General features: G+C 53.0%; 3 protein-coding genes across 3 annotated transcripts; all 3 read left to right on the top strand.

Moving 5' to 3' along the window:
- The first annotated feature begins 9,464 nt into the window (after nucleotides 1-9,464).
- On the top strand, nucleotides 9,465-11,085 carry LOC116489390 (hemoglobin subunit rho). Its single transcript, XM_032187724.1, has 3 exons — nucleotides 9,465-9,556; nucleotides 9,668-9,890; nucleotides 10,957-11,085. The coding sequence occupies exons 1-3, from the start codon at nucleotides 9,465-9,467 to the stop codon at nucleotides 11,083-11,085; spliced, it is 444 nt and encodes a 147-aa protein (XP_032043615.1).
- Nucleotides 11,086-16,789: 5,704 nt separating this feature from the next.
- On the top strand, nucleotides 16,790-18,232 carry LOC116489384 (hemoglobin subunit beta-like). Its single transcript, XM_032187714.1, has 3 exons — nucleotides 16,790-16,940; nucleotides 17,030-17,252; nucleotides 17,998-18,232. The coding sequence occupies exons 1-3, from the start codon at nucleotides 16,849-16,851 to the stop codon at nucleotides 18,124-18,126; spliced, it is 444 nt and encodes a 147-aa protein (XP_032043605.1). The 5' UTR covers nucleotides 16,790-16,848; the 3' UTR covers nucleotides 18,127-18,232.
- Nucleotides 18,233-20,020: 1,788 nt separating this feature from the next.
- Nucleotides 20,021-21,803, top strand: LOC116489378 (hemoglobin subunit beta). Its single transcript, XM_032187699.1, has 3 exons — nucleotides 20,021-20,203; nucleotides 20,316-20,538; nucleotides 21,563-21,803. The coding sequence occupies exons 1-3, from the start codon at nucleotides 20,112-20,114 to the stop codon at nucleotides 21,689-21,691; spliced, it is 444 nt and encodes a 147-aa protein (XP_032043590.1). The 5' UTR covers nucleotides 20,021-20,111; the 3' UTR covers nucleotides 21,692-21,803.
- Nucleotides 21,804-24,378: the final 2,575 nt, after the last annotated feature.

Genomic DNA, 24,378 nt, shown 5'->3' with positions numbered 1-24,378 from the left:
TATACTTTAATTCAGAAGGTCAGCAGCATGTCAATGTAGAGCTTAGGGATATGGTTTAGTGGGGACTGTTAGTGTTAGGTCAGAGGTTGGACTCGATGATCTTGAGGTCTCTTCCAACCTAGAAATTCTGTGAAATGTCAAGGCATGATTTAAATCTCCTGTCAGCACTCAGAAAGGATCTTGTGAGAAGCAGAAGGGTCATGGGGGACTTCCTTAATCTTGGAGTGGATTTTTCTGAAACACTTGGTGCACTGGTGAATGAAGGGTTTTGAAAAGAGCATAATAATAAAATAGACACCCTGGGAGGATCTCACCTGACTAAAGGAAATAAGAACAAAATGCTTCCGTGGCCTATTTTTGGTGAGAGGAAGAAACTGAATGTTTAGTGCTGAGCATTGTAGCTCAAGAGCCTCAGAGTGGATGGAGACGGTCAGAGTTCAGTATCTAAAGTAATATTTATTCCTGTACTCTTTGAGGCCTGTCTTCCCCGCTGGTAAAACAGTGAAATGGAAAAATGTGGTGCACAGTGATGTGGTGAAGGTATTTTTACTGCAAGGAGGAACTGTGTTGGGGCAATATTAACTTAAAGACGTAGACTGTTGCCATTGTTCCAGTGGAGGTTTGTTACAGCAGCCAGCACAGCCCTGTGGCTGCCAGCAGGGAGAAAATGGGGCTGGGGGCGACTCCGCAGCAGCAGCAAGGCTGAGCCCCACGCTGAGCTCTGGGAGCCTGCAGGGGTGGTGGTGCTGGGTCCTGCCCAGGGCCCAGAAGTGCTGGCAGTGCCTCATGCCACCGTGAAGTGAGGGAAGACCCTATCCCTGCCCAGGACACCTGGGTGTGAATGCCTCACGGCCATGCTCAAAGCATGATGTTAGATGCAGGGCGAGGAGGTAAACTTCTGCAGTACAACTCCTCCTGCACCAGGGATAGGCTGCCACAGGACTTGGCCCACAGGAGAGTGGAGCTCAGCTGGTTTCTGTAAACCAGGGCACCCAGAGGAAATGCCAGAGCCCTCCCAGTCCAGAGCAGCTCCAGTGGGGTCTGCTGCCTCTGTGCCCAGCCATGCAACCAGAAAGCACCAGCCTCCCAAGTGCATGTGCCTGTTGCTAATTCCCATTACAGAGGAGTGCACGTGAGAGGCTCGGAGTGCTGTTGTGGGGGTCACAGCAAAGGATGAAATGAGTACAGGGGAAGAAAAGGGTGAAACTTGGAAATTCAGCCACAAAGACAAGTGTCAGACCCAGAAGGGTGTGTGAAGGGACTTGGTCCCAGCCTGCCTGCCCAGAAGCTGCAGTCTTGTTCTTGATGCCCCATTCCTGGAGGTGTTCAAGACCAGGTTGGATGAGGCCCTGGGCAACCTGATCTGGTGGGTGGCATCCCTGCCCATGGCAGGGAGGTTGGAACTGGATGATCTTTGAGGTCCCTTCCAACATGAGCCATTCTGTGATTCTGTGATGGAGACGAGGGGAGGCCGTCCTACCCATGGGGATCAGAGGCTGGGGAGGCAGAACAGGGTTTTGCTGGCAGGGATATTTACTAAATTGGGGAGGGAGGTTCACTGGAGCAGAACAGACTCATGCTGTGCCAGCAATAGCACAGAACAAGGCATTTGTCCGGGCAGAGAGTGACATCTTTGCTGCTTTGCTCATCTGTGAGCTCTGCACCCTGCTGCACAGTCATGCCCAAGGTGCAGCATTTTTCACTGAGGGCAGCTCAGGAGCAAAACTCACCCCAGCCACGTGGGCTGCTGTGTGCAAAGGCAGCACTGAGCTCCCTGTCGGGCTTTGCTCTTGCTCCCCGGTTGGTGCTGCCTTGTTGCATGAGAGGATGGACCCTGAAGCGGGTCCATCCCCCCCTTCCTTAAAGCCATACCTCAGTTTCCCTGCCTGAAGAACAGGGTTCACTTTCATTTGCAGGGCTCTGTGGCTTACAACTGAGATGCTCCTCATCATAGCAGTAGGCTGCTGAAGGCATTCAGAAAACAAAGCTACTGCCCAGGCTGCTCCCCACATCAGCCCTGAGGTCTGATCTCCTTCTTCCCCATGCTGCAGGGCTTGTCCAACAAATGCTGCCTTTTAGACATGGACCAACAGGCATGTCCCAGGGCAGCAGTGGTGCCTTCAAATGCTGGCTCCATGCCTGTTTGGAATTGGCTTGTGTAAAACAGCAGCTCCTGGAGCTCCCTGGTGAACTTTGTGCATTACGATATGCAGGAGTTCATTCTGGACAGCCTAAAGCTTCTGCATGCAAATGTTCTGTGCTGTGAATTGAACCACACTTACCCAAAGCTCCTCAAACCCAGCGAAAGAGGCCAGCACTAGGGCCTGTGTGTGGCCAGCTCAGCACCCCCCTGCATGAAGCCATGCTTAGCACAGTCCCAAGGGCGTTACACTGCAGTGGAGTGGGTCTGAAACTCCTTTCCAGCCTGAGCACTAATGAAACCCTGCTTAGGAAGTATGGTGTTGTGCTGTAGCCCTTTTGTTGGAGGCAGGTGTGGGACTGCAGCACTCAGCCTGGGATTCCTTTCCTGAAGGGGATCTCACCCTGCATGGAGCATTTTGGGACACTTGGGGTGAGCAGCAGCCCAGCCTCAGTTTTCCCACAGTTGAACACCATCCACCAGGAGAGGGTGTGCTGGGCAGGGCTGGACCCGAGCTCTGCCAGCACAGAACCAGGGGGCACCCTGAATTGCTGAAAGACTTTCTCTGGGTGAGGCAGCGAGGTTTTGTGCTCCCCTCTGCTTTGGCGATAGAAGAGGTTTCAAAAGCGGTGGCAAATTTCAGTCCCCTCCTCAACACACAGGCAGAGGATGGAGAAAAGAGGCTGCCCATCAGGACACATCCCACCGTCCCCTTAGGAGTACAGATCACCTGTGCTTGTCCCTGAGCTGGAGGGCAGTCGAGAAGCCCTGCTGCCACAGGGGCACGCAGGCAGCCCTTGCCAGGTAATCAGGGGCCACACGGTCTCCCGGCTCTACTAAGAAAAGAGAAAAAAAAAAGCTAAATATTTTTCAGCTGGCTGCCACACTGCCTCAGCAAAAATATTTTCTGCTGCGTCAGAAGTCTGACACAGCACAAAGGGGAGCCAAGGACTGCCTTATCTCTGCCTGGCTGGGCTCTGTTTGCACCAGCAGCGTTATCACCCCCACACAGCCACGGGTGGCTGGGCTGGGACGGGCGGCCGTGACTCAGCACCGCTGCGGTGCAAGCTCGCTGTGCTCCACTGACGGCTGGAGAGCCGCAGCAGTGCCATGGAAATCACTAAAACATCCTTCTGCAGCAACTGGACTTAACTGTGGGAATGCCAGCAAGAGCCCATCTGGGTGCCTGGAAGCGGTGCTGGTTTCAGAGCTGCCTCTCTGCCCGGATGGATGTCTGAAGGCAGAATCAAGTGTCCCTCGGGGCTGGGTTGATCCAGGGTCTGCGGGCTGTTCCCCCGCCTTGGCTCAGCTCAGCCCCAAACACCCTGAGAGAAAGGGCTCAAGTCGTGTACCAGTCTCCAGTTGCACCAGGGGAGACTGGACATGAGGGAGAATTTCTTCATGGGGAGGGTGGTGAAGCACTGGAGTGGGCTGCCCAGGGTGGTGGTGGAGTCCCCATCCCTGGAGGTATTTAAGGAATGTGTGGAGGTAACAATGAGGGACATGGCCTAGAGGTGGAAATCGGTAGGTCAGGCTGATGGTCAGACTTGGTGAACTTTTACAACCTTGATGATTCAATAATTCCACGATTCTATGCAAGGGGCTCTTTTTTTTGGCTGGGGTCTTTGGTTAAGGCAGCTTTTCCAAAGCAGTGGTGGGCAGAGCCAGGCAGAGCCACAGTGGGCCCAGTGCTGGGGCACTGGCCAGGTTCCTCAGAGCTGAGCTGCTCCTTGGAAGAAGGGATGGCAGTGGCTGCAGGGAAAGCAGGGCCATGTGCCCTTACCCTGAGCACTCAGGTTCAGGTGTATGTGCATGTGTGTGTGCAGGTGTGTGATCTCCACTCTGCATTTGTGCCCTCCTGCACTGCCCAGCTCGATGCGGCCCAGCACCTTCCCAGTGGAAGGCAGCCCCCAAACTCCAGGCACTCCAGGACATGGCATGCCACTGAAGATTAAGGCTTTGGGATATGAGCCACAGTTTGGCTGGGTTACCAGCAAGAGACTGGAACATGTTTGCACTGAAGGATTTTAGTGTGTGAGCATGTAACACTTGAGGACTTTTTTGCATTGCTGGTTTCCTGGCCAGGGCACTATAATTACTGGCAGTGCTTATTCTGTGGCATCACAATCATTTATTTCACCTGAAATGGGCAAAAGACCCCGGAAGGGATCTTTTCTGTGGGCCTGGTTCTCCAGTTTCCCTCCCTCCAGTGCTCACTTCTGCTCTGGCAATGCACAGGGCCCTGAGGATCACCATCAGGGACCCCCACATTGCTCAAGGAGCAGGGTTGGGGGGCTCAGCTCCTGATCAGCTGTAACTGTACTCACTTTGTACTGTTGTGAATGTTGCATTTGGGTAGTGGTGATGAAAAGACTGAAATCCCATTCTGTACCACCTCTCACCTCCACTAAGAGAACAAAATGAGAGGAAATTGTAGTTTCCCCATGGATACGGTGGCTGCACACCAGCGTGGCTGGGAAATGGCAGCAGCCGGTGTGTGCAGAGGTGTGCAGAGGTGTGCGGGGCCATAGCGTGGCCCACCTCAGCTAAATGCAGGGGCAGAAAGCTGGCTCCCTGTGTACAGCCGGGTGCTGACGTTTATCTTGCACTGCAGCCAGGGTGGCAAGGAGCTATCTGGTGCAGGGCCACAGGGTGTGGGAGGCCGGGGGCTGCCGGTGGGTGATAGAGGGGCCGGCAGAGCAGGGCAGCGGGGTGTGAAGCGGCCGATAGGTGCCTCCTGTGCTGCAGGCCTCCGGGATGCGGCAGCGGCCTGAGCACGGCAGAGCCCACGCTGGGAGAATCGGGGCAGCCGTTGTGCAAAACAGGCACAGTGCTGTGATGGAGACACCTCACGAACCTGGTCATGGAAACCCCTGTCTGGCTCCTGAGCCCTGTCCCACTGCACTCGGGGAAACGCTGTGTTGGCCCTTGTAATGCGCCCCTCTCCCAAATGTCCCCCTGGTGTCCCCTGGGCTCTGTGTGCTCCAGCCCAGTGCACAGGCTCTGGTAGGAGGCCAGAGGCTGGAACCTTTGGCCAGGAGCCTGTGTCTGTCTTGAGTTGAGCAAATGAAAGCCCCAGTGAGGAAGAGGGATAAGAGCAAATAACTGAACCAGTTATAGGCAGGGAAAACACTGCCTTAAGGGATACTGCCCTGGAGACATCTTGCCATGAATAAAAAAGCTGTTTTTGCCAATTTCTGTATTGCTTTTGCCTGAGTTCTTGCATTGAGGGATAACTCAGAAGCTGTTTAATTAAATCATTAGCTTTTCCCTGAGTGTCCTGGCTTTTATGCCTGACCTTGTGCCTCACATCTCTTCACCTCACTCTGCTCTGAACCGCCTGTAGCCCATGACACTGGACTGGCTTTCGAGCAGAGCAGAGCCTGCTGAATCCCTTTACAGGGATATAGGGACAGCAATATATGAATATGATCAGGTCCCTTCTCCTGTGGTGCCCTGGAGGTCCTCTGTGTATTCCTGTTGTGACTAGCCCCAGACTGCACATAGTGTCTCTAAGACACACATTTCAAAATCACAAGACTTCTGACAATATTAAAGAAACACAGTAAAAGGCTGTAAGCCAGCTGAAATGCTGAGGACCATGTCTGGATAGTAAGTAGGTCATTATATGGCATGACATTCAGGCTGTGAGTGCCTAATGCTGGACTACCTGAACAGTGGCCCAAGCTGGCAAATGGGTGCTCCGCTCCTCTTGGAATCAGGGCTAAAGGGCACGAAGGGTTAAGCCTGGCTCCTGAAATGAGATATCCACGTTAGGGGATGCGTGGCTCTCTCTGACCCCCAAGTGAATTTTGCTAGCCTCCTAACAGGAACGAGACGTGGACAGACAGAACCGATGTTTTCCTGTTGTTTCTTCCACTGGTGCAGCCAATAGTTTATTAACGCCCTGCAATGCAGAATTTTTGTGTTCCTGACCTCTGCAGCTGGAAAAAACAGGCTAATAAAAGGTGCGTGGCACAGAATCAGCGCTGCTGCAGCACCCTGCCAGCCCAGTGCCAGCCATGCACTCGCTGCAGGTGTCCAGGGTCTCGTGCAGGTCTCGTCATTCTGCTCCCTGCCCTCTCAGTCTGGTCTCAGACTGAATCTGCTGTGCCTAGGGGCTGACTCTGGGACAGAGCAGCACTCATTTAACCTGCAGTTATGTTTCTCCCTAGTTTATTGCTACAGCACAGAAGCCATTTGAAATGACTTTGGGTTGAAGGCAGAGTGCTTAGGGCAATGAGCCAAAGCTAAATTAGAAAACTCTCCTTGTGGTAATAAGATTAAGCTCACTGCCTACTTGCTGTAAAACTCTGATCTGCACTGACTCTCCACCGTGGCGTGCCCACATCTCTTCTGCCTGGGGTCTTTTCTGTTTCCCTTCCCTCCTGAGGAAAGAAATGACACCATCAGAGATTCTTGGCTTTCATGTTCAGGCCAGTAACCACACTGTCCCAGCCAGGGCAAGGTGTATAAATTATGGTGATTCAGACCAGCCTGCTGCTGCACTGCATTTTCCCAAATCTGTCATTCTGTCCTGAAAGGGTCTAGAGCAGGAGCCCTGCTTGTTCCTTGGGGTCTGTGACCATCTTGTAGAGCTGTGCTCTGGTTCCACATTCAGGGTCCACCTGGACAGTAACCTGAAGCCTGCTTTTGTCCCTGGAGCAGCTCTTCAGAGGGTATCAGCATTAGCAGAGTGGTGGGGGTGCAAGTTAAAATGAGGCACCAGGGATAGACTGGACACAGCCAAAGTGCCAGTGGGGCAGGAGCAGGCAGCAGCCCATATGTGAATTTACAGCCCAGACTGGCTGTAAAGGGTTGTTGCTGTTATGGACTCTCCACATCCAGAAGTCCCCAGTATGCCCCTAACCTTATTAGCTGTCTGATTCTCCTGCTGTTACTCATTTTTTGAGTGCCCATCTTACAGGATGTAGAGTATAAGGAATTGCTGTAGGTATAAAACCAGCCATTAAAAGGGATCAATACAGAAGAGTGGTGCCGAATGAGCTTGCCTCAGAGCAACAGCTGGAACATTTCAGCCACTTTTTCCTGTTTACTCTGCTCCCCTTCCCCTCCCCTTGGCTCTTCGGGACCACTGTTAAGCATCTCGTGAACACCTGTTCCTGCTCCTGCAACTGCACCAGCAAAAACCAGACCTGAGTGGTCTCAAAAAACACTCAAAACAGTCCACGGTGCGGGATCAGAACCTGAGGTTTCTCACTGTAAGCCATGTCTCTGCCTGCTTTTCCATGGAGTCCAGAAAATCAGCATTTTTAAACCACAGATTCTTGCTAGCAGCAATACTTCAGTTAATATTCTCCTCCAAGCCTCTGTGTTTGATGTTGTTCTGCTTCTCCCAGCTTCACATGCCTATCTGCCAGCCCTCCCTGAGCTTTGTCATTCTGCTGGTTCAAATGCAGCAGCAAAGCATCATTATCTTCTGTCTTTTAAAGTTCATCTTCACAGAGCTGAAAATGAGACTCCCATCACCAAGGAGGCAAATGCACTGCTAATAATAGACCCAGATGTAGCTTGGATTTTATCTTCAATGTGGGTTTCCCACCAAATGTAGGCTATAGGATGAGAGAATTGATTAATGAAAAGTCCATGCTAGGCCATGTATTGTCCTCACACAGCTGCACGTACAGCTGTTTTGGCCAGCTCTTTGCTCTGCTGTATGCACCAACTCACATGATGTGAATATCTGTATGAATTTAGGGCTGCATATATTTGATTTAATGCTGTGAGTCTTGCCTTAATAAAAACTGACAACTTCTGAAGTCGTCAGATCTCCTCACGAACACGGGTGTGTGACTCTGTCTGTTCTTTGGGTCAGAAATTACAGCAAGTGCTGGCCACCTGTATGATACATTTATCTGTGCTGAGCAGCCTCCGCTCCACATTGTGCTATCAGAGCTCCCTGGTGACTCCCTTGCAGCTGAAAGGGGCCTATGGGCCTTGCCCAGGATTCAGAAATTAAAAAACCAAACAACAAACAAACAAACAAACGAAAAACTAAAACCTAAAAAAAAAAAAACTAAAAATAATAATAATAATAATAAAAAAAGTGCCTCCTAGGACGCTGCAGCAAGGGTCTGAAATGTGACCACATCCCTGGACCACCCCAGCTGGAGCACAGTGAGATGCCCATGCTTGTGTCACTGCCCTGTGCAGCTCTGTTCATATCAAAGGGTTTGTAACTGGAATGGAGCAGAGGTCTGGATGAAACCTCCTAGACTGCCTGCAGAGAGACCCAAGTCCCACAGGCTTGCCAGGACACTGCACACCTCCTGCATCCTGGCTTTGCATGCCTGTGCATGGGAGCACAGTTTTGCCCAAGGGCTTAACATGTCTTTCCATTCAGGAAAAATAAAAGTTCATTTCATGTGGAGAGTGAAACCCAGAGCCAAGCAGAAACCTTTTGTAAGGCTCTGAAATGATGGAAGGGGATGTTGCTGGTCTGGCTGTAACATGGCTGGTCCTGCTCTTCTTGTGCAAGGAAGAATAATTTAATTTCACAGAAGGGAGAGGACAGGGAAGTGCCTGCCTCATTAGTGCAGTATGACCATTAGAAGAGCAGAGGAAGCTGCCCCAGGCAGTGCCTGCCAGCTCCAGCACCCCACTGCAGTCCTGCAGCCCGAGGCAGCGGAGAGGTGCGACCTCTCCCTGGGGCTCACACCAGTCATGGCCACATGCCCTGGGTGCTTCGGCACCCAGTTCAGGTGTGAGGCTCTGGGCTGGCAGGCTGACATTTTCTACACTTCCTCCTGATGAAAGGTGCTCGATTTAATAAATGGGCAGCAGCTCCTCTGAAGGTCTGTGCACCCAGAGCTGCAGAGCTGCAGTCAAGGGCAACAGCCCTCAGCATCCTTGGGAAGGTGTTGCTGTGCAGAAAGGCCTGTGCAGCGCCCAGCTTCATGAACCAGGCCACCTGCCATGGCAGAGGAATATCCCTCAGGTTTAGAGAGCCTGTAGATGCTGCAGAGGGGCCAAATTCGGGTGCTGCAGGCATGAAGGCAGTGTAAAGCACCTTGCACAGGGGTCAGCTGTTGGAAGGGAAGAAAGGGAGATAAGGGCTGCTATGCCCCGAGCCTGCCTGTTGAGTGAGTCTCAGGGTTTTTCCCTTGAAGGCCACACCTCGCTGCAGACTGACCACCCCGTGGACAGGGCTCTGCTGGCGGACCCCCACCCATCCCCAGCCAATGGCCCCACAGCGCGGGGCGGGGAGGGGCTGCCGGCAGCAGATAAAAGCCCCCAGGGGTCTGCAGCTCCGCTACAAGGTCCGTGTCCTCCTGCAGCCACACGCTACCCTCCGCCCGACACCATGGTGCACTGGTCAGCCGAGGAGAAGCAGCTCATCACTGGCCTCTGGGGCAAGGTCAACGTGGAGGAATGTGGAGCTGAGGCCCTGGCCAGGTAGGTTCGGCTCCTGGGCATCGGCTCGGCTGCATCTGCATGGAGAAACCACTGCAGGTACAGCTCATGAAGGGTGTACGTGTGTGCTCATGTCTCCTGTTCTCTCTGCAGGCTGCTGATCGTCTACCCCTGGACCCAGAGGTTCTTTGATAACTTTGGGAACCTGTCCAGCCCCACCGCCATCATTGGCAACCCCAAGGTCCGTGCCCATGGCAAGAAAGTGCTCACCTCCTTCGGGGAAGCCGTGAAGAACCTGGAAAACCTCAAAGCAACCTACGCCAAGCTGTCTGAGCTGCACTGTGAGAAGCTGCATGTGGACCCCGAGAACTTCAGGGTGAGCCATGAGTGGGGATTGTCCATCTCTCCCTCCATCTAACAGATTAGCTCAGTGTCTGGAGGGTTTAAAGAGCATCAATAACAAAGATTTTGGGTGCTAAAGAGAAAGGGGCTGCCTTGGATGTGTCCTTAAGAGGGGGAGGGAAGGTTGGGTATTTGATGCTGTCAGGGAAGGGGCTCCATGTGGTTACAGATTTGGGGACAGATCCAGGGACATGCCCTCACTGCCTGGAGGCATGGCTGGAGAAAAGCAGGAGGAAGAGGATAGGCTCAATGATGCTGAGGGTGGAGAGGACAGCAGGAAAGTGCCTGAAGAGTGTTGCTGCTGTGCTGGTGCCCTGTGCAGCCTCTCCCTGCCACCTCCTGCCCCCAGGGATGGGGACCACTTCACCCTCACTTTTTCCAAGGCTGGCAGATGTAGGAGGAGAGGGGTAAAGCCAGCATGAGATGGAGACCCAGGGATGCTCAGAGTGTGGATGCTGATGGGAAGAAAGGCCCTAGAGATGTAGGCTGGAATTAAAAACAGAGGGGACATGTCTGGGTGGGGGTAAGTTCAGCAGAGGAGGGAGGGGAGCAGGAGGGGATTAAATGAATGGACATCATGGTGCTGGGGGGCAAAAAGTGTCTGTGGGTGGAGAGCAGGCAGTTCAGGCTGGAGGGGACTGGGAGGGCTCAATGCAGCTGATAGCCTCCATTTCAGCCCCTGCTTCAGCCTAACCTCAGGAATGTAGCAGGCAGAGCTGGCATGGACCTGAGCCCCAGCTAAAGTAGGCATGGGGATTCACAGCAGGAAAGAAAAAAAAATATAAAATGTTTGGAAATACACTCTAGAGTTTGGAAAAAGCAGGTGTGAGAAAAGGCAGGGGAAGAGCTGGTGGATACTGGTTCGTGCGGTCAGCACAAGACATATTCCTGCACAGAGAACTCAGCTAAAAGAGCTTCTCTGCATGACAGCCTCCAGCACCCAACATAGCAGATGGGTTTGCCTCCAGCACCTGGGTCCTACACGGGATGAAGGGGTTCTCAGTGCCATGCTGACCTGATTTCCTTTCTTGTCCCCCCAGCTCCTGGGAGACATCCTCATCATTGTGCTGGCCGCACACTTCACCAAGGATTTCACCCCTGCCTGCCAGGCCACTTGGCAAAAGCTGGTTGGTGTGGTGGCCCACGCTCTGGCCTACAAGTACCACTGAACGCTCCAGAGGAGGATGCAGCTGTAACAGTCAATAAAAATAAAACGAAACAAAACATTTTCTGAGCTTCTCAGTGTGCTCCTGTGTCTCTGTAGCTGCTTGTGGGAGGGAGGGGGAGAGGAAACAGGGGGTACAAAAGGGGAAAGAAGGTCTCAGGGCTGCTGGGAGCATCATCGTCCAAAAAAAAAAAAAAAAAGTCAGACTAGCCTAAGGGAGGATGCTCCTCCTGGCTATTTGGGCTCTCTCACTGCCCACTCAGTGCTGCCTGCCCAGCTGGGCTCATACCAGCCACGCAGAGCCCCATGCCCAGAGGGCTGCTGGGGGCATTTAGAGCTCCAGGGGGGCATCTGGAGATACTGGCCTGTCAACAAGCTGTGGGCACATCCTAGCTCACCGAGCGCTCTAAGCTTGCCGAAATAGCTGGGGAGGTTTTCTGACCTGCTCTGCATAGAAAGCCAAGCTGCAGGTCCAGCAGAAATCTTCTGGCCCTAAACCTCTCCACCTGCACTGCGTGCAAGGATATAAATTTGGAGAGATTCATTCAAGACAGCTTAGACAGAAATGTGAGCTTTCGTAGTACTAATGTATCTTCAAGAAAATGATAAAAAGCATTTTCTATGTCAGCAGTGAAAATGTTCTTCCCAATAGCCTTGGGCATTTTGATCAGAATACGCTCTCTGCAAGATGATGTGGATGGTCTGGAGAGGAGGGGTTGAGGGCAGCTTTTACATGGGACTGATCAGAGCATTTTAATGTCAGATTAGCTTAATGAACAATGATTTTTCACTGTAGTGGAAAGATTCAACATAAACACATCAGTTTCAGGAATGCTTTTTCAGGAGTAACTTAAAAAACAACAAGGACAGACGTCTGTGTCTCAGAATGATGAAATCATTGTTTTGCAAGATTTAGGAACAAATATTCTGCTTTTCTGCAGATAAAGCGGGGAATTGTACTCATGACCACCTTATGCCAGACAGCCATCCTGTCTGACAGGTGGTGGAACCAGCCCTGCCAGCAGTGCCAAGTACATCCTGGGCTGGGGGGAAAAAGAAACCAGCCCAGCTTTCCTACAACATGCCATGCTCCCTTCAGTCAGCAAATGGGCATGTCAGTGTGATTTCAGGAGGTAAGACTGTACTCAGTGTCCTGGTTCACTCTAGTTAAAGTTCAGACCTTTGGTAGTTGCCACCAAAGAAAAAAGGTTGCCAGCAGCGCATACCCTGTGTTGGGCAGAGACTCTGATGGGTTCCCTCTTCCTCTGGGGCCTGATTCTCTGCTGGGCTCGGTGGGAACCTCTCACCCAGGAGGGGTTCAGCACCAGCAGTGCCCTGGCACATCCTGCTCCCTGTCCGTGCACTGCAGCCAGGGCTGGGATGGTCTGGTTGGCCTTATCCTGCCAAAGTCCTTCCGTCAGCTGGCAGGAGAGCAGGGAACCAAATGCACCCTTGCAGGCCAGCATGCCCTACAGACCATTACCCTGGGGAGGAGGGCCCAGGCTCACCAGCACAGTGGCAGGGGGAAGAGCAGTGCTGGTGCTTCGCCATGAGCTCAGGGCATTTCTGCAGCAGCAGTGCAGCGCGGTGCTGAGATGCTCTGGTGGATGCACTCAGCTCCTCGAGCAAACTGGCAGCAGTCTGGTTTAGGATCTGTAGGAAGTAACGGCCTGTACCCTGAATAGGTCATGAACTTCGTTAATTCCAAATCGTTCTTTGAAACCCACACAGGACCAGGTTTCATGGTGTGCTTTGGTGTTCATAAGCGTGGAGACCAGAACATTCATCGTGCAACTAACACCTGAATAGCAGTAGGTGCTTCCAAGACTAATTTATCGAGGAACAAAAGAAGTTGTGGGCACAAGGAGTCATGTGCTTACCTTTTCCATCTTACGTAATCTGACAAAAAAAACCAAATACATTATTCCATAAGCATGGCAGTCTGGGTGAGCCTTTTTTGGAGTTCTCCCTGCACCTGGCTGCAAAGCGGTGATCCCCCTTTGAGCTGGCACACATCACAAGGATACTCTTCAAGGCTGAGAGGTCCCTTACCAACTGCAAATCTTTGGTAAGTGACCAGTATCATGCATAACTTGTACCACAGGGAATTAACATCTTCCATGGGAAACTTTGAATTATTATTATATATATATATTATATTATTACTCTGTGCAGTAAGTAATAAGTTGAACCTTGCCATCATTTGTTAAACCTCACCTTTGCAATATTTTACTTCAATAAACTATTTTTGCTATTACATTTGGCAGTGATTCTGTAGACAGTTTAAATCTTGCCCATGACAGACGCCAGAAGCCGCAAAAGGCCTTGGTGACAGCAAGCCATCAGCTTGCTCCTTTGCTGGGTTTATGGCAGTTGGCTTGTGTTCAGGACCTCATTTCTGCCTCGCCCTCTGTTACACCGTTTGAGTGAGCCCTGTCTGCTCCCCGAGTCCCAGGAGCTCTGTACAATGCAAAGAGCTTTTGGAGCCCAGAGCCACCTACAAGCAGTTCCAGCCCTCCCCAGCCCTGCCCAGGCAGTGCTGGCTGCTGCGGGGTGAATTCACATTCCTGTTGTGCTGCCTGCTGCGTCCACGCCAGGAGGAAGCAGCCAGGTCCTGCCCTCAGCTGGGAGACCAGGAGCTGCTGGCACAGGATGGAAGGAGCCTTGACAGGGCTGTTCAGATGTGGAAGGAAGATCACAGCAAATAAAGTGGGAGCAAAGACACCCACAAGGCAGACTGGCTCTAGGCTTCAGAAATTGCGTGTTCTGAAAGAGAGAGAAGAGGCTGGCCTGGATCCAGAGGCTGGGTACATCTGCCGCTCCAGCTGATAAGGGCACGGGTAAAGCTTGGCGCAGGACACTGCCTGCTGCAATCAGAGTGACCAATAACCTCTGCTTCCCTTATAAAGGCCTGGAGCCTTTTGCAGCTAGTTGGACACTTTATGTACAAAACGGGAGAGCTCCTGTCCATGGAAGTGGGCATGACCCAGTGTGGGGCCAAGCGATGATGAACCACATAGGGGGCTCTTCCACCCACATCAGAGACAGCTACAGAAACTGCCTCCACTTGGCACATCATGACAATTTCTTCTCCCCCTCTCCCCCAGCCTGTGCCACTGAACTGCCCCCTCAAGAGACATCCCCTGGCTGGCAGCTCTGAGCATGCAAACACTGACTGCTTGCCAGGCCTCTGCTCTCAAATCATAAACCAGGTGATTTTAAAATGCATTTAAAATTAACTCTGTCCTATAGAAATGTATGCCATGGAGGGATCCCTGAAGAAGACCCCCAAAATCCAAGCATAGGGCAGGGACTGTCTGGGCTGTTCTTCCTTTGCTTTTTGCCAAGCATTTCTCTGCTGCCTCACTGTTTGACAGAAACCTTGGGCATGCAGTGCTGCTTACAGAGAATGCTTGCAGTGTCCTGCCTGAAAATACTTGTCATTCTCACATACACCTTCAAGGCTGTGTCCACTTCGCTGTGAGCTTTTGCCTCTGATGACAGTATGGACCAGTGCCCAACGGCTGTAAATGGGTGCACAAAGCCTCTGAGCCTGCCCAGGTCATCGTGCATAACATGTTTCCTTAAAAAATCTTTGTGGCTGACAAATTACAACTAAAAAGCCCTTGGAAGTCAGGAGATGAAACAGGGAGTTTCATCTCATGCTTTTTCTTCTCTCAGCTAACAGCCGATAACTGCCCTGCAGATCTAATGCTGGAGATCATGTGAAAAGTGCTTTGAAGAAGTCACTCACTAGGAAGAGACATTCTCCAGCAGGAGCACAACAGATGCTGCTGCCCACTGCAGTGAGTGAGGAGCCACGTGGGCTGGGAAGGGACAGGGCTGAAGGAGGAGGAAAGAAAGAGACGTAAGGCAAAGCTCAGCAAGCCCCAGGAGTTGCTCATCCTTTGCTTCATCTCTTAGTTTAGCAGCTCACCTTGTACCTTGGATGGGCATTTGAAACTGCCCTTGTGGGATGGTGCACCTGAGCTGGTCTGGTGCTGAGGTATCACAGGGTGCGTGCCACTAATTCACCAGCCCACCCTGCTAATAAAGAATCTGGAGCCATGTCTGCAGAGCGATGTCTTGGCATTACAGCCTCCTCATTTCATAGCCTAGAGTACATCAGGACTCTGTTCTCAAAATGATGCTACTTGCACTTTTCTTATTCTTTGACGGCCTCATCTATTAGTAGGAAGCACCTTGGATCAAGATGCTCTGCCAAGTAGGAGGGTGGGAAAAAAGTGACAACTTTCAAAGGTGTGCCAGCTGCCGAAAGGACTGGTGTTGACCAGAGGAAAGGCTGGAGGAACTTACTGACAGTTTAATTTGGAGCAGGCTGATAAGAGGCAAGATTTGTAAAGACTGCTGCCAAGGGGAAGACAAGAGGACAGACTTCAGCCTGCAGGCAGTGAGAGAGCATCCCTGCAAGGCTATTTCATAGGGCTGAGTTATTTTATGTGAACAATCAATCTGATCGAGACAGCTCTACCAGTAGCAGGAATGCTGCTTTGCCAGGACATCATATTTCTTTGGGGATATGGGATATCCTATTTATCAGAGGGGCTCAAAGGTTTTGTCAGTGCTGGTGTCTGATGTAGCAAACCATCCAACTTTTGCGATGCAGGCAAGGTTTCAGCACATATTTCTGCTAAAAGCCTGAAAAATAAAAAAAATTAAAAAAATTAAAAAAAAAAAAAAAAGCATGGTTACCTATTCAGTTCAGACTTTTACATGGTGTACACCCCATTTCCAGTTTTGGCAGTCTCAGAAGTGTGCCCCAAAGCTACCCAATCATTAGATGAAGGGAATGTCATCAGTGCCATGCAGTAACAAGGCATTTAAAATCTGACATAAAGTTCATGTTGTATTTTCCGCTTCCTGGAGGGCAGGCAGAGGAAATTGGCATCAGACTGTGCACAGCACAGCCCGGCCCTAGCTTCCCACCGGTGTGGGGTGGGACTGACTGTCCTTGTGGGTGGTGGGTCTGGCTCACACTGCTCACAGGATGAAGGCTAGGGCTCGCACCCTGCTCTTGAGGCCCACTCAGAATCACGCCTTCCAGGCGGGTTCATTTTCTCTGACAAGGAACTTGTGCTCGAGATGGTCAACAGCAGAACAGCACAGACAACGGCTGTGGACAACTGCAGTGGGTAAAAGCAATGGACAACAGCTGTGAAGCTCTTTGTTAGGACTGAGAAGAAAGGAGGATCTTGCATTTAAGGCACAAGGCCTACATTTGGGAGTAATCATTGTGCTCCCATTTCCCAGAAAGCCTCCGATCCTTCAAGCAGGGGCTGATGATGCCTCGAGCTGTTCAGGATGGATTCCAGCAGCATAGTGCACCATCAGGAGTCTGAAAGCAAGGCCAAGACAGAGACTGAAAGCTCTTTGAATGTCGCTGCCTGTCCCGTTGGATCTCCTCTGCACCTTCAGGTCTCCGGCTCCTGCTGCAGCACTGGTAGCCCATGGCCGTGGAGGAGCTCCACCTGCGCTCGGGGCTGCGTCTACAAGCTCATGGGTGCAAGATGCAGCTTGTCCACTCAAAGGCAGAGGGGGGAAAGGGCCTCTTTTCCCCCTGGACAGGATCCAAAATTGCTATCTTTCTTAGCGCAGCCCAGCTCCCTCCCCAGCCCTAACCAATGGCAATGTCAACTGAGATTAGGACAAGCTGTTACTAGTGTATAAAAATCCCTGAAGCAGACTTTGACTCTACTTCCTAGTAATTGTTCAGAGAAGCCTCAAGCAAGCCCTTTTGCTCAGCACCATGGTGCACTGGACAGCCGAGGAGAAGCAGCTCATCACCGGCCTCTGGGGCAAGGTCAATGTGGCTGATTGTGGTGCCGAGGCCCTGGCCAGGTAGGAACGGCTCCCGGGCATCAGCCCAGCTCATCAGAGGGAACATTAACAGTGTCTGTGTGCAATTGTCTTCCCCCTTCTCTCTGCAGGCTGCTGATTGTCTACCCCTGGACCCAGAGGTTCTTCTCTTCCTTCGGCAACCTGTCCAGCCCCACCGCCATCCTTGGCAACCCCATGGTCCGCGCCCATGGCAAGAAAGTGCTCACCTCCTTCGGAGATGCCGTGAAGAACCTGGACAACATCAAGAAGTGTTTTGCTCAGCTGAGCAAACTTCACTGTGACAAGCTGCACGTGGACCCCGAGAACTTCAGGGTGAGCTGCGCTCGGACCCCAGCCTCAGTGGAACAGAGGTTTCTGTCCCCTGGAGAGGGCTCTGGGGGTCTGGCAGCCAGTGAGAGCCAGAAGCAAATCCTTGGGGCTGCCTGAACATAGGCACCTGCTGAGGGCAGGGGCAGTGGAGGGAGGAGTGCACAGGCATATTTGAGGATAACAGGCAGGAGTTCTGGGGCTAAGATATGAGAGAGGAGGGACCCAAGCAGGTGAGGTGCATGGGCATGAAATGCAGTCAAATACGTTCAGGCTATGGAGTGAGCAGGGAGGAAGCAACATGAGCTTGGAGCACACAGAGACCAGAAGAGAAGAAACTGAGGCAGGGTTGAAGGTAAGAGATAAGCCTGGGCACGAGGGAATAGCTACTCCAAGACAGAAAATAAACAGCCATTTCAGCAGAAGGAAGGGATCTGAGCCAAGGAAAAGCAAGGAGAAGGAGGGAAGTGAAAGGAGAGAATAAGCCCAGCCAGAGCAAGGACACTAGCACAGCAGGTGTAGGGAAGGTGTCTGGGGAGGGGGATCCAGCATACTCAGGCATCCTGGTCAGGGCCAGAGATGTGGGCATGGTGCTCTGCATGGGGCTGTGATAAATCAGCTCCTTGCTTTGCGATGGATCCTCGATCGGTGCATTGTGACCACTGCCGCAGCCCAGGTGGCGTGTCCTGAGTGCTGGGCGGGCGGTGGGGCAGAACCCCGGGCTGACAGCTTCTCCTCCCTCCACCACCAGCTCCTCGGTGACATCCTCATCATCGTCCTGGCTTCACACTTCGGCAAGGATTTCACCCCAGCCTGCCAGTCTGCCTGGCAGAAGATGGTCCGTGTGGTGGCCCATGCTCTGGCTCATGAGTACCACTGAGCTTCCTGCAACCATTCACACCAGGAGATGCGCCCAGATCACAAGGAAGCATCCTGTGGGGCTGCTGGTCTGTAACTGCCAAATAAACACCTACTGCTTCATCACACAGGGCGTCTGCCTCTCTGTGGGAATGGGAGGGGGAACCACGGCAGGGTGCTGGGAACAGGAATGAGGTGCTGACACACATGGGGTACCACAAGCCATGCCTTGTTCCTATGAATTCATGCTAGTGAGACTTGTCTAAGCTGGAGAACCCAGGAAAACATTCAAGACTAGAACACATAAAGACACTACTAAACACATACAATGAAGCTGGTGGTTTATTGAGACATCAGGCAACAGCACTGGGTTTCACGTTTTAAGCCTTTCACAGATAAAGTGCAACAAATCTTTGCACAAAAATGTGCAATGGGAGAAATGCCAGTGAGATTAGGTCTGCTTGTAGCTTCTTTCACAGAAGGAAGCATATTATTTGTTTGGTCCTTGTTTAAATTATTATCATCCTCGGATTACTAAAGGTAGACTGTAACATTCACAAATATCTATTATGGAAAAAAACTATGACAAAAGAGTTAATTTCATGTACAGGAAGGACAGAGTACTTGGTTTCAGTGGCTGCTACATGTAAATTTTCACAAGGAAAAGAAAGTTCCCTGAAGTCTCCATGCTATGCAGAGGGTCATGTCCCTCGTTGCTCTCCTGTCCCCCTTTCAGCCTGGTGGTGAGACTCACAGCATCCCCACAGCATGGCAAGCATCTCAGGGACACGCCTGCGGTTTCGGTGCAGTGAACTCCTCTGCCTGCGCCCTCCCACCCCTTTATCAGAGAGAAGGCAGCAGGCATGGCTGTGGAGCAGGTTTGCTGAAAACATTGCACTTTTCAGCATGGAGGGCTGGGGGTTGTCTGGAGCAGGGTCCTTTGACCAAGCACCTTCCAAAGCAAGCATACAGAGCAGAACTGGTGCAGCAGCTAACAGTGGCAGACGTTGCCCATGGCCAACATAAAGGCATTGCTCCATGGTCATGCAGCCACCCTGGGCCAGCTGGTGTTCCTTTGAGCTACCAGCTCTGGCTGGATGAGGTCCAGCCCCAGATCCTGCCCCCATCCCACCTTCTCCAGCTCCTGTTTGCTGGGAGCAGTCCGAGGGGACCCCACTGCTTCTCCCAGAACTCATGGGGTTACCGCTGCCTGCTGCTGCAGATCTGCACTGCCACCAGTACACCCAGTCTCCCTCACCTCACCCAGGGCCACCTCTGCGAGCCAACATTGTGCAGGCAGTTCCTGGGCACTGCATTACAGCCCTTCCCTTCCACACTGCCGTACTTGGCCTCTGCTAGAAGGCTCTTTGAGGCAGGAGCTTCTGCAACCAACTGCCCGTGATTTCCTTATTGCTACCCTAATGCTAGCAAAATGTTAAACAGCTGATTGCTAAGAACAGATAGAAAAGAACAAGGAGAACCCAAGGATATTAGGCCCTGCAAGAAGAGGACAAACTGCTTGCACAGAGCTGGTGCCTTCAGAGCCAGGACCCAGCAGCCCCAGGTCCTGCTCTTCTGCCTTGCTGTGGCACACACCACTGTGGTTGCACCATGCAAGGGACACCGAGCCTGGCACACACCTTCCTCCCAGGTCTTCGGGGGGACTCGCACGGTGCTGAGCTCAGACTTTGCGTGGAGATAAATGCCGCCCTCCCGCAGGGAGCTGCAGTGCTGGAAATCAAAGACGGGGGGCAGGGTGGTGGCGGATCTGGGCACCGTGCCCTGGGGCCCCACCCTGACACCACGTCCCCTCCCTTGGGGTGCCAGGGCTGGGGGGGCCCCTCCCAGGACCCAGCCAATGGAGGGGTGCAGGGGGAAGAGGAGGGGCCCTGCGGAGCGTATAAAAGTGGGATCGGGACTGCCGCTCGCCAGCGTGCGATCCCCGCGGGAGCAAGAGCCGAGACTTCCTCCGTACCTGCAGCCACACGCTACCCTCCGCCCGACACCATGGTGCACTGGACAGCCGAGGAGAAGCAGCTCATCACCGGCCTCTGGGGCAAGGTCAATGTGGCCGACTGTGGTGCTGAGGCCCTGGCCAGGTAGGTTCGGCTCCCGGGCATCGGCTTGGCTGCATCTGCATGGAGAAACTGCTGCAGGCACAGGAGGGAGCATTAACGGGGTGTGCATGCTTCTCCCCCCTTCTCTCTGCAGGCTGCTGATCGTCTACCCCTGGACCCAGAGGTTCTTCTCTTCCTTCGGCAACCTGTCCAGCCCCACCGCCATCCTTGGCAACCCCATGGTCCGCGCCCATGGCAAGAAAGTGCTCACCTCCTTCGGAGATGCCGTGAAGAACCTGGACAACATCAAGAACACCTTCGCCCAGCTGTCCGAGCTGCACTGCGACAAGCTGCACGTGGACCCCGAGAACTTCAGGGTGAGCCACACTCCTGGCCAGGGCACCCATCCCCATGCATCTCCGTGGGGAGTTTCTCCCTGTGTCCCCAAGCCATGTCCCCAGTCCCACAGGTGGGGACTCCCTGTAGATATGCCAGTGCTGGAGGAAGAGAAGCTGGTGGTCGAGGAGAGGGGCAGAACCGGGAGGAGAGGCAGGGAAGGGACCCACATGGAGCTTGGGGAGAAAGGACCAAAGGGGCTGAAGGGGCCATAGGGAGGGTGAAAGCAAGGATACAAGGGGGCAGGAAAGGCGGTGAGGAGGTGGCTGCAGTGCGGAAAGGGAGGGGGAGCGTAAAGTGAAAGCAGTTGTTGGAGAAGGAAGAGGTCTGAGCTAAGGGGAAAGCAAAGGAGCAAGAGTGAAACCTGGCATGGAGGAGAAAGGAGAGATGAGCAAGAGACAGTGGCTAGATGCCAACAGCCAAAGAGGAGTGGGGCATAGAGGGAGAGAGAAGTTTTGTTCCCGCATCTCTGCAGATGAGAGTCTCCCAGTGGGGTAGGAGACCCGGCACTTGTCACTGGGGCTGGCTGAGATCCCCCCATGCCAGTGGGAGCTTGCCCTTGGTGCCAGGGTGCTTTGCACGTGCCAGCTCCCTGCTGCTCAGCAGATGCTCAGCTCTGCCTCCTGCTCGGGAGAACTCCCAAATGAAGACAGAAGGGAGAAAAAAATAATCAACAGAATTGTTGGAGAATTTTTGGTTACTCATCCCATACCAGTAGGAAAGGGAAGAAATATGGCCTGGGATCAGTGGCTGAGATGAAAAGCTTTGGAGTCAGTGGCCCAGACTAAACAGGGGCTGGTGCATTTCATGTGTTGTACATTTTGCGATTTAGACTGAACAGGAGGATTAATGAGTTTAAGATATGTCTTTAAAAGGACTGCAGTTTGCGGGGAGATTTTTAAGCCTACAAACGCCTGTAGGTTTCCCTGGGGCTGGTGCAAGTGTTGGTGTGGGGATCGGCAGTCTCCCGGGCACTGTTAACCAAGGGTGCTCATGTTCCCACAGCTCCTGGGTGACATCCTCATCATCGTCCTGGCCGCCCACTTCACCAAGGATTTCACTCCTGACTGCCAGGCCGCCTGGCAGAAGCTGGTCCGCGTGGTGGCCCACGCTCTGGCCCGCAAGTACCACTAAAGCGCTGGCAGCAACGCTCCCAGAACATCCTCCAGCTCATGTCATGCACCCGTGGAAATGCTCTGGAGCCGTCAGCTTGTAACAGCCCAATAAAGCTCATCCTGTGAAGGCCCCTCTGTCTGTGTGTCCCTGGGCGGCTGAAGGGGCTGGGGGCTGGGGGCCTGGGTACCTGCAAGACGGGGATGGGGGCTCGGGCAGGGCAGGGCTTGGGTGTTGGGACGTGCTGGCTCCCTTGGCTCTCGGTGGTCTTCTGGGTGGTTGTGTGGGGTCTGCCTCTGGAAATCAGACTTAGAAACCTGCGTTCTGGGTGGGCACAGCCCTGCTGGCCTGGGCTTGTCCGCTGGGGAGGTTGCACTGGGGGAGATGTCTGTAGTTCACTGTGAAACCAGGGGGGTTTCTCACGAGCCCAGGGGAATGCAGAGGAACAGTATTTTTTTAGGGAGGATAAACAAAATGAAGACTTTAATCCTCCCCAGCCCATTTCTGGCATAAAGCCTACCAGAAATGAGCTGACTCATACTGGCCTAGCAGCCAGCTGGGTGGGGACAGGTTTGAGATAAACATTTTGCTATCAAGACCTGTCCAGACCTTGTTTATGCACTTCTTTTTCACCCCATGCTGCCCATTCTGCCGTGCGGGTGGGGGCTGAGGGTGGAGAATCCTGCTAGTAGTGGATAGTGGTGACTATTAATAATTTTCTGTTAGTGAAAATCAATCGATGCCTTGTATGTGCAAAGCCGTTTGAGTGTTTAAGCGTGCGCAGAGCAGGACTCCAGGGTAGAGATTGTTCTTTGCACGGGAAGCACTGTCTGTCCTGCTGGAGCTGAGCAGGAGGCAGCAAAAGCACCCACTAGCTGGAAGGATGCGATTGCTTTTAAAAGGGGAAAAAGAGCCCATAGCTGTATATCCCTGCTTCTCTGACACCCCGTCTGCACCGTGCCCTACTTCCTCACTGCTTCATCCCCCTCTCCTGCCCCTGACCCGGTGGGTTTCAAAGCCCTCGGTGACCCATAAATCCCCTTCTCATGCACACTGCTCTGACAAAGGGGAGTGTTGTTGCTGGTGCCAGGGCTTACACTGAGAGCATGAGGAGATTCTTGTATTTAGTCAAAAAGTGCAAACTTCCTTGCAGGGTGTCTGGGGAGGCAAAGAGTATTTGCCTTGTTCAGGTGACACAAAAACAAAAACAAACAAAAAAAAACACTCTTGTGATTTTTTTCACAAATGTCACGGTAGATTTTCACAGACATTCATACAAACATGATTCTTCAGACTCCAGGAAGAAATGACTGAGTTGTTTCCACAAGTAGGTCTCCTCCTGCCTGGCACACGCGGTGTCTGGGGCTGGACATGAGCCACTGGGGCCCCAGGCTGGACACTGCAGGAGAGCAAAAGGGGACACCTCCTGCTGCTGGGGTCCCCTACCTGGGGTCCCCATCCCTGCATGCAGCCACACGGCAGCACAGGGACAGTGACCACCGGTGGCTTCACTCTCTGGTCCCGGTGCCCCCACCAGATAGATCCCTTAGCACAATCCACATCCCATGAAAAACAGCAGGAAGGTGGCAGATTGTTCCAGGTGCCTTGGGACCAGGCTCACAGGCCCTGTACTTTCAGCAGAGACTCTGGTTTTGGGGGTTTTGCCCAGAAAGCAAAGCAGGAGAGCCCCCCAGTGGAGGGGCATTGCTCCTGGGGAGGGTGCATCACCCCTAGTGCTCAGGGGTGTCACAAGGGAGCAATGCTCATGAAATCCAAATTCCTGAGCTGGCAGGAAAATGTGGCACATGCCAGCCTCATCAGGGCAGGATCCAAAGGGAAAGCCCCTGGCTGGGCATCCCTGAGCTGAGCTTTTGCTGCCTTTTGAGCCTGCGGCAGATCCTTTGGTGGCAAACCTGGTGTTCAGAGAACATTTCACCTGATCTTTATGGGTGAGAACTAAAGCAGAACTCGGCTGAAAATAAAAATCCTGTTTGATCTCTGCTCCCTGCACCACCACATAGTACCTGGCTGGTCGCCTTACAGCCGAGGGGAGAGCACGGGGGTGAGCTTCTACCAGCTCCAACAGGAAACCTAAAACTGAAAGGTCGAGTTCTGCTACAGGAGGAGGACAGTGGGGTTAAAGCAGATTTCAGCTGCAAAGCCCCAGCACCCCCTGAGCCCTCCGAGCAGCTCCAGCACTCCTGGTGGTGTGCAGGGACTGGAGTCCTGCAGTGCAGGCACCCCTACTCCTGCTGGGGTCTGCTCTGACACTGGCTGCGTTTTGGCAGGGGCATTCTTCTTTTGGCTGATGAAAACTAAGGCAGGACAGAGGACAGTACTGGCAAAGTCAAGGCACAAGGCTCGTGCACCATGAGTCCCATGCACATGTTTTAAATGGAGATGGACTCATGCGCAGTGACTTGTGCAGCCCTTTATCTGCAAAAGGGCCCAGATCTGGGATGGGAACCGGTGACCTGACAGCAGGGGGGGGAAGGGATAAAGCCCTTGCACTGGGGATAACCCGAGGCCCCTTCTCTGTGTGCCACACCCCGGCTGTCCCCTCCTGCTCCCCTCCAGCGCGGACCCCCACCCATCCCCAGCCAATGGCCCCACAGCGCGGGGTGGGGAGGAGCTGCTGGCAGCGGATAAAAGCCCCCAGGGGTCTGCAGCTCCGCTACAAGGTCCGTGTCCTCCTGCAGCCACACGCT

The sequence above is a fragment of the Aythya fuligula genome, chromosome 1 (assembly GCF_009819795.1).
Source record: "Aythya fuligula isolate bAytFul2 chromosome 1, bAytFul2.pri, whole genome shotgun sequence".
Lineage (NCBI taxonomy): Eukaryota > Metazoa > Chordata > Aves > Anseriformes > Anatidae > Aythya > Aythya fuligula.
This window is presented reverse-complemented; position numbering and strand designations above follow the sequence as displayed.

What these genes read in the sequence shown, in the direction of transcription:
- LOC116489390 (XM_032187724.1), top strand. Translation starts at nt 9,465, where the DNA reads ATGGTGCACTGGTCAGCCGAGGAGAAGCAGCTCATCACTGGCCTCTGG. An exon ending in GGAGCTGAGGCCCTGGCCAG is followed by an intron (nt 9,557 to 9,667) that starts GTAGGTTCGGCT and finishes TTCTCTCTGCAG; the next exon opens with GCTGCTGATCGTCTACCCCT. An exon ending in TGGACCCCGAGAACTTCAGG is followed by an intron (nt 9,891 to 10,956) that starts GTGAGCCATGAG and finishes TTGTCCCCCCAG; the next exon opens with CTCCTGGGAGACATCCTCAT.
- LOC116489384 (XM_032187714.1), top strand. Translation starts at nt 16,849, where the DNA reads ATGGTGCACTGGACAGCCGAGGAGAAGCAGCTCATCACCGGCCTCTGG. An exon ending in GGTGCCGAGGCCCTGGCCAG is followed by an intron (nt 16,941 to 17,029) that starts GTAGGAACGGCT and finishes TTCTCTCTGCAG; the next exon opens with GCTGCTGATTGTCTACCCCT. An exon ending in TGGACCCCGAGAACTTCAGG is followed by an intron (nt 17,253 to 17,997) that starts GTGAGCTGCGCT and finishes CTCCACCACCAG; the next exon opens with CTCCTCGGTGACATCCTCAT.
- LOC116489378 (XM_032187699.1), top strand. Translation starts at nt 20,112, where the DNA reads ATGGTGCACTGGACAGCCGAGGAGAAGCAGCTCATCACCGGCCTCTGG. An exon ending in GGTGCTGAGGCCCTGGCCAG is followed by an intron (nt 20,204 to 20,315) that starts GTAGGTTCGGCT and finishes TTCTCTCTGCAG; the next exon opens with GCTGCTGATCGTCTACCCCT. An exon ending in TGGACCCCGAGAACTTCAGG is followed by an intron (nt 20,539 to 21,562) that starts GTGAGCCACACT and finishes ATGTTCCCACAG; the next exon opens with CTCCTGGGTGACATCCTCAT.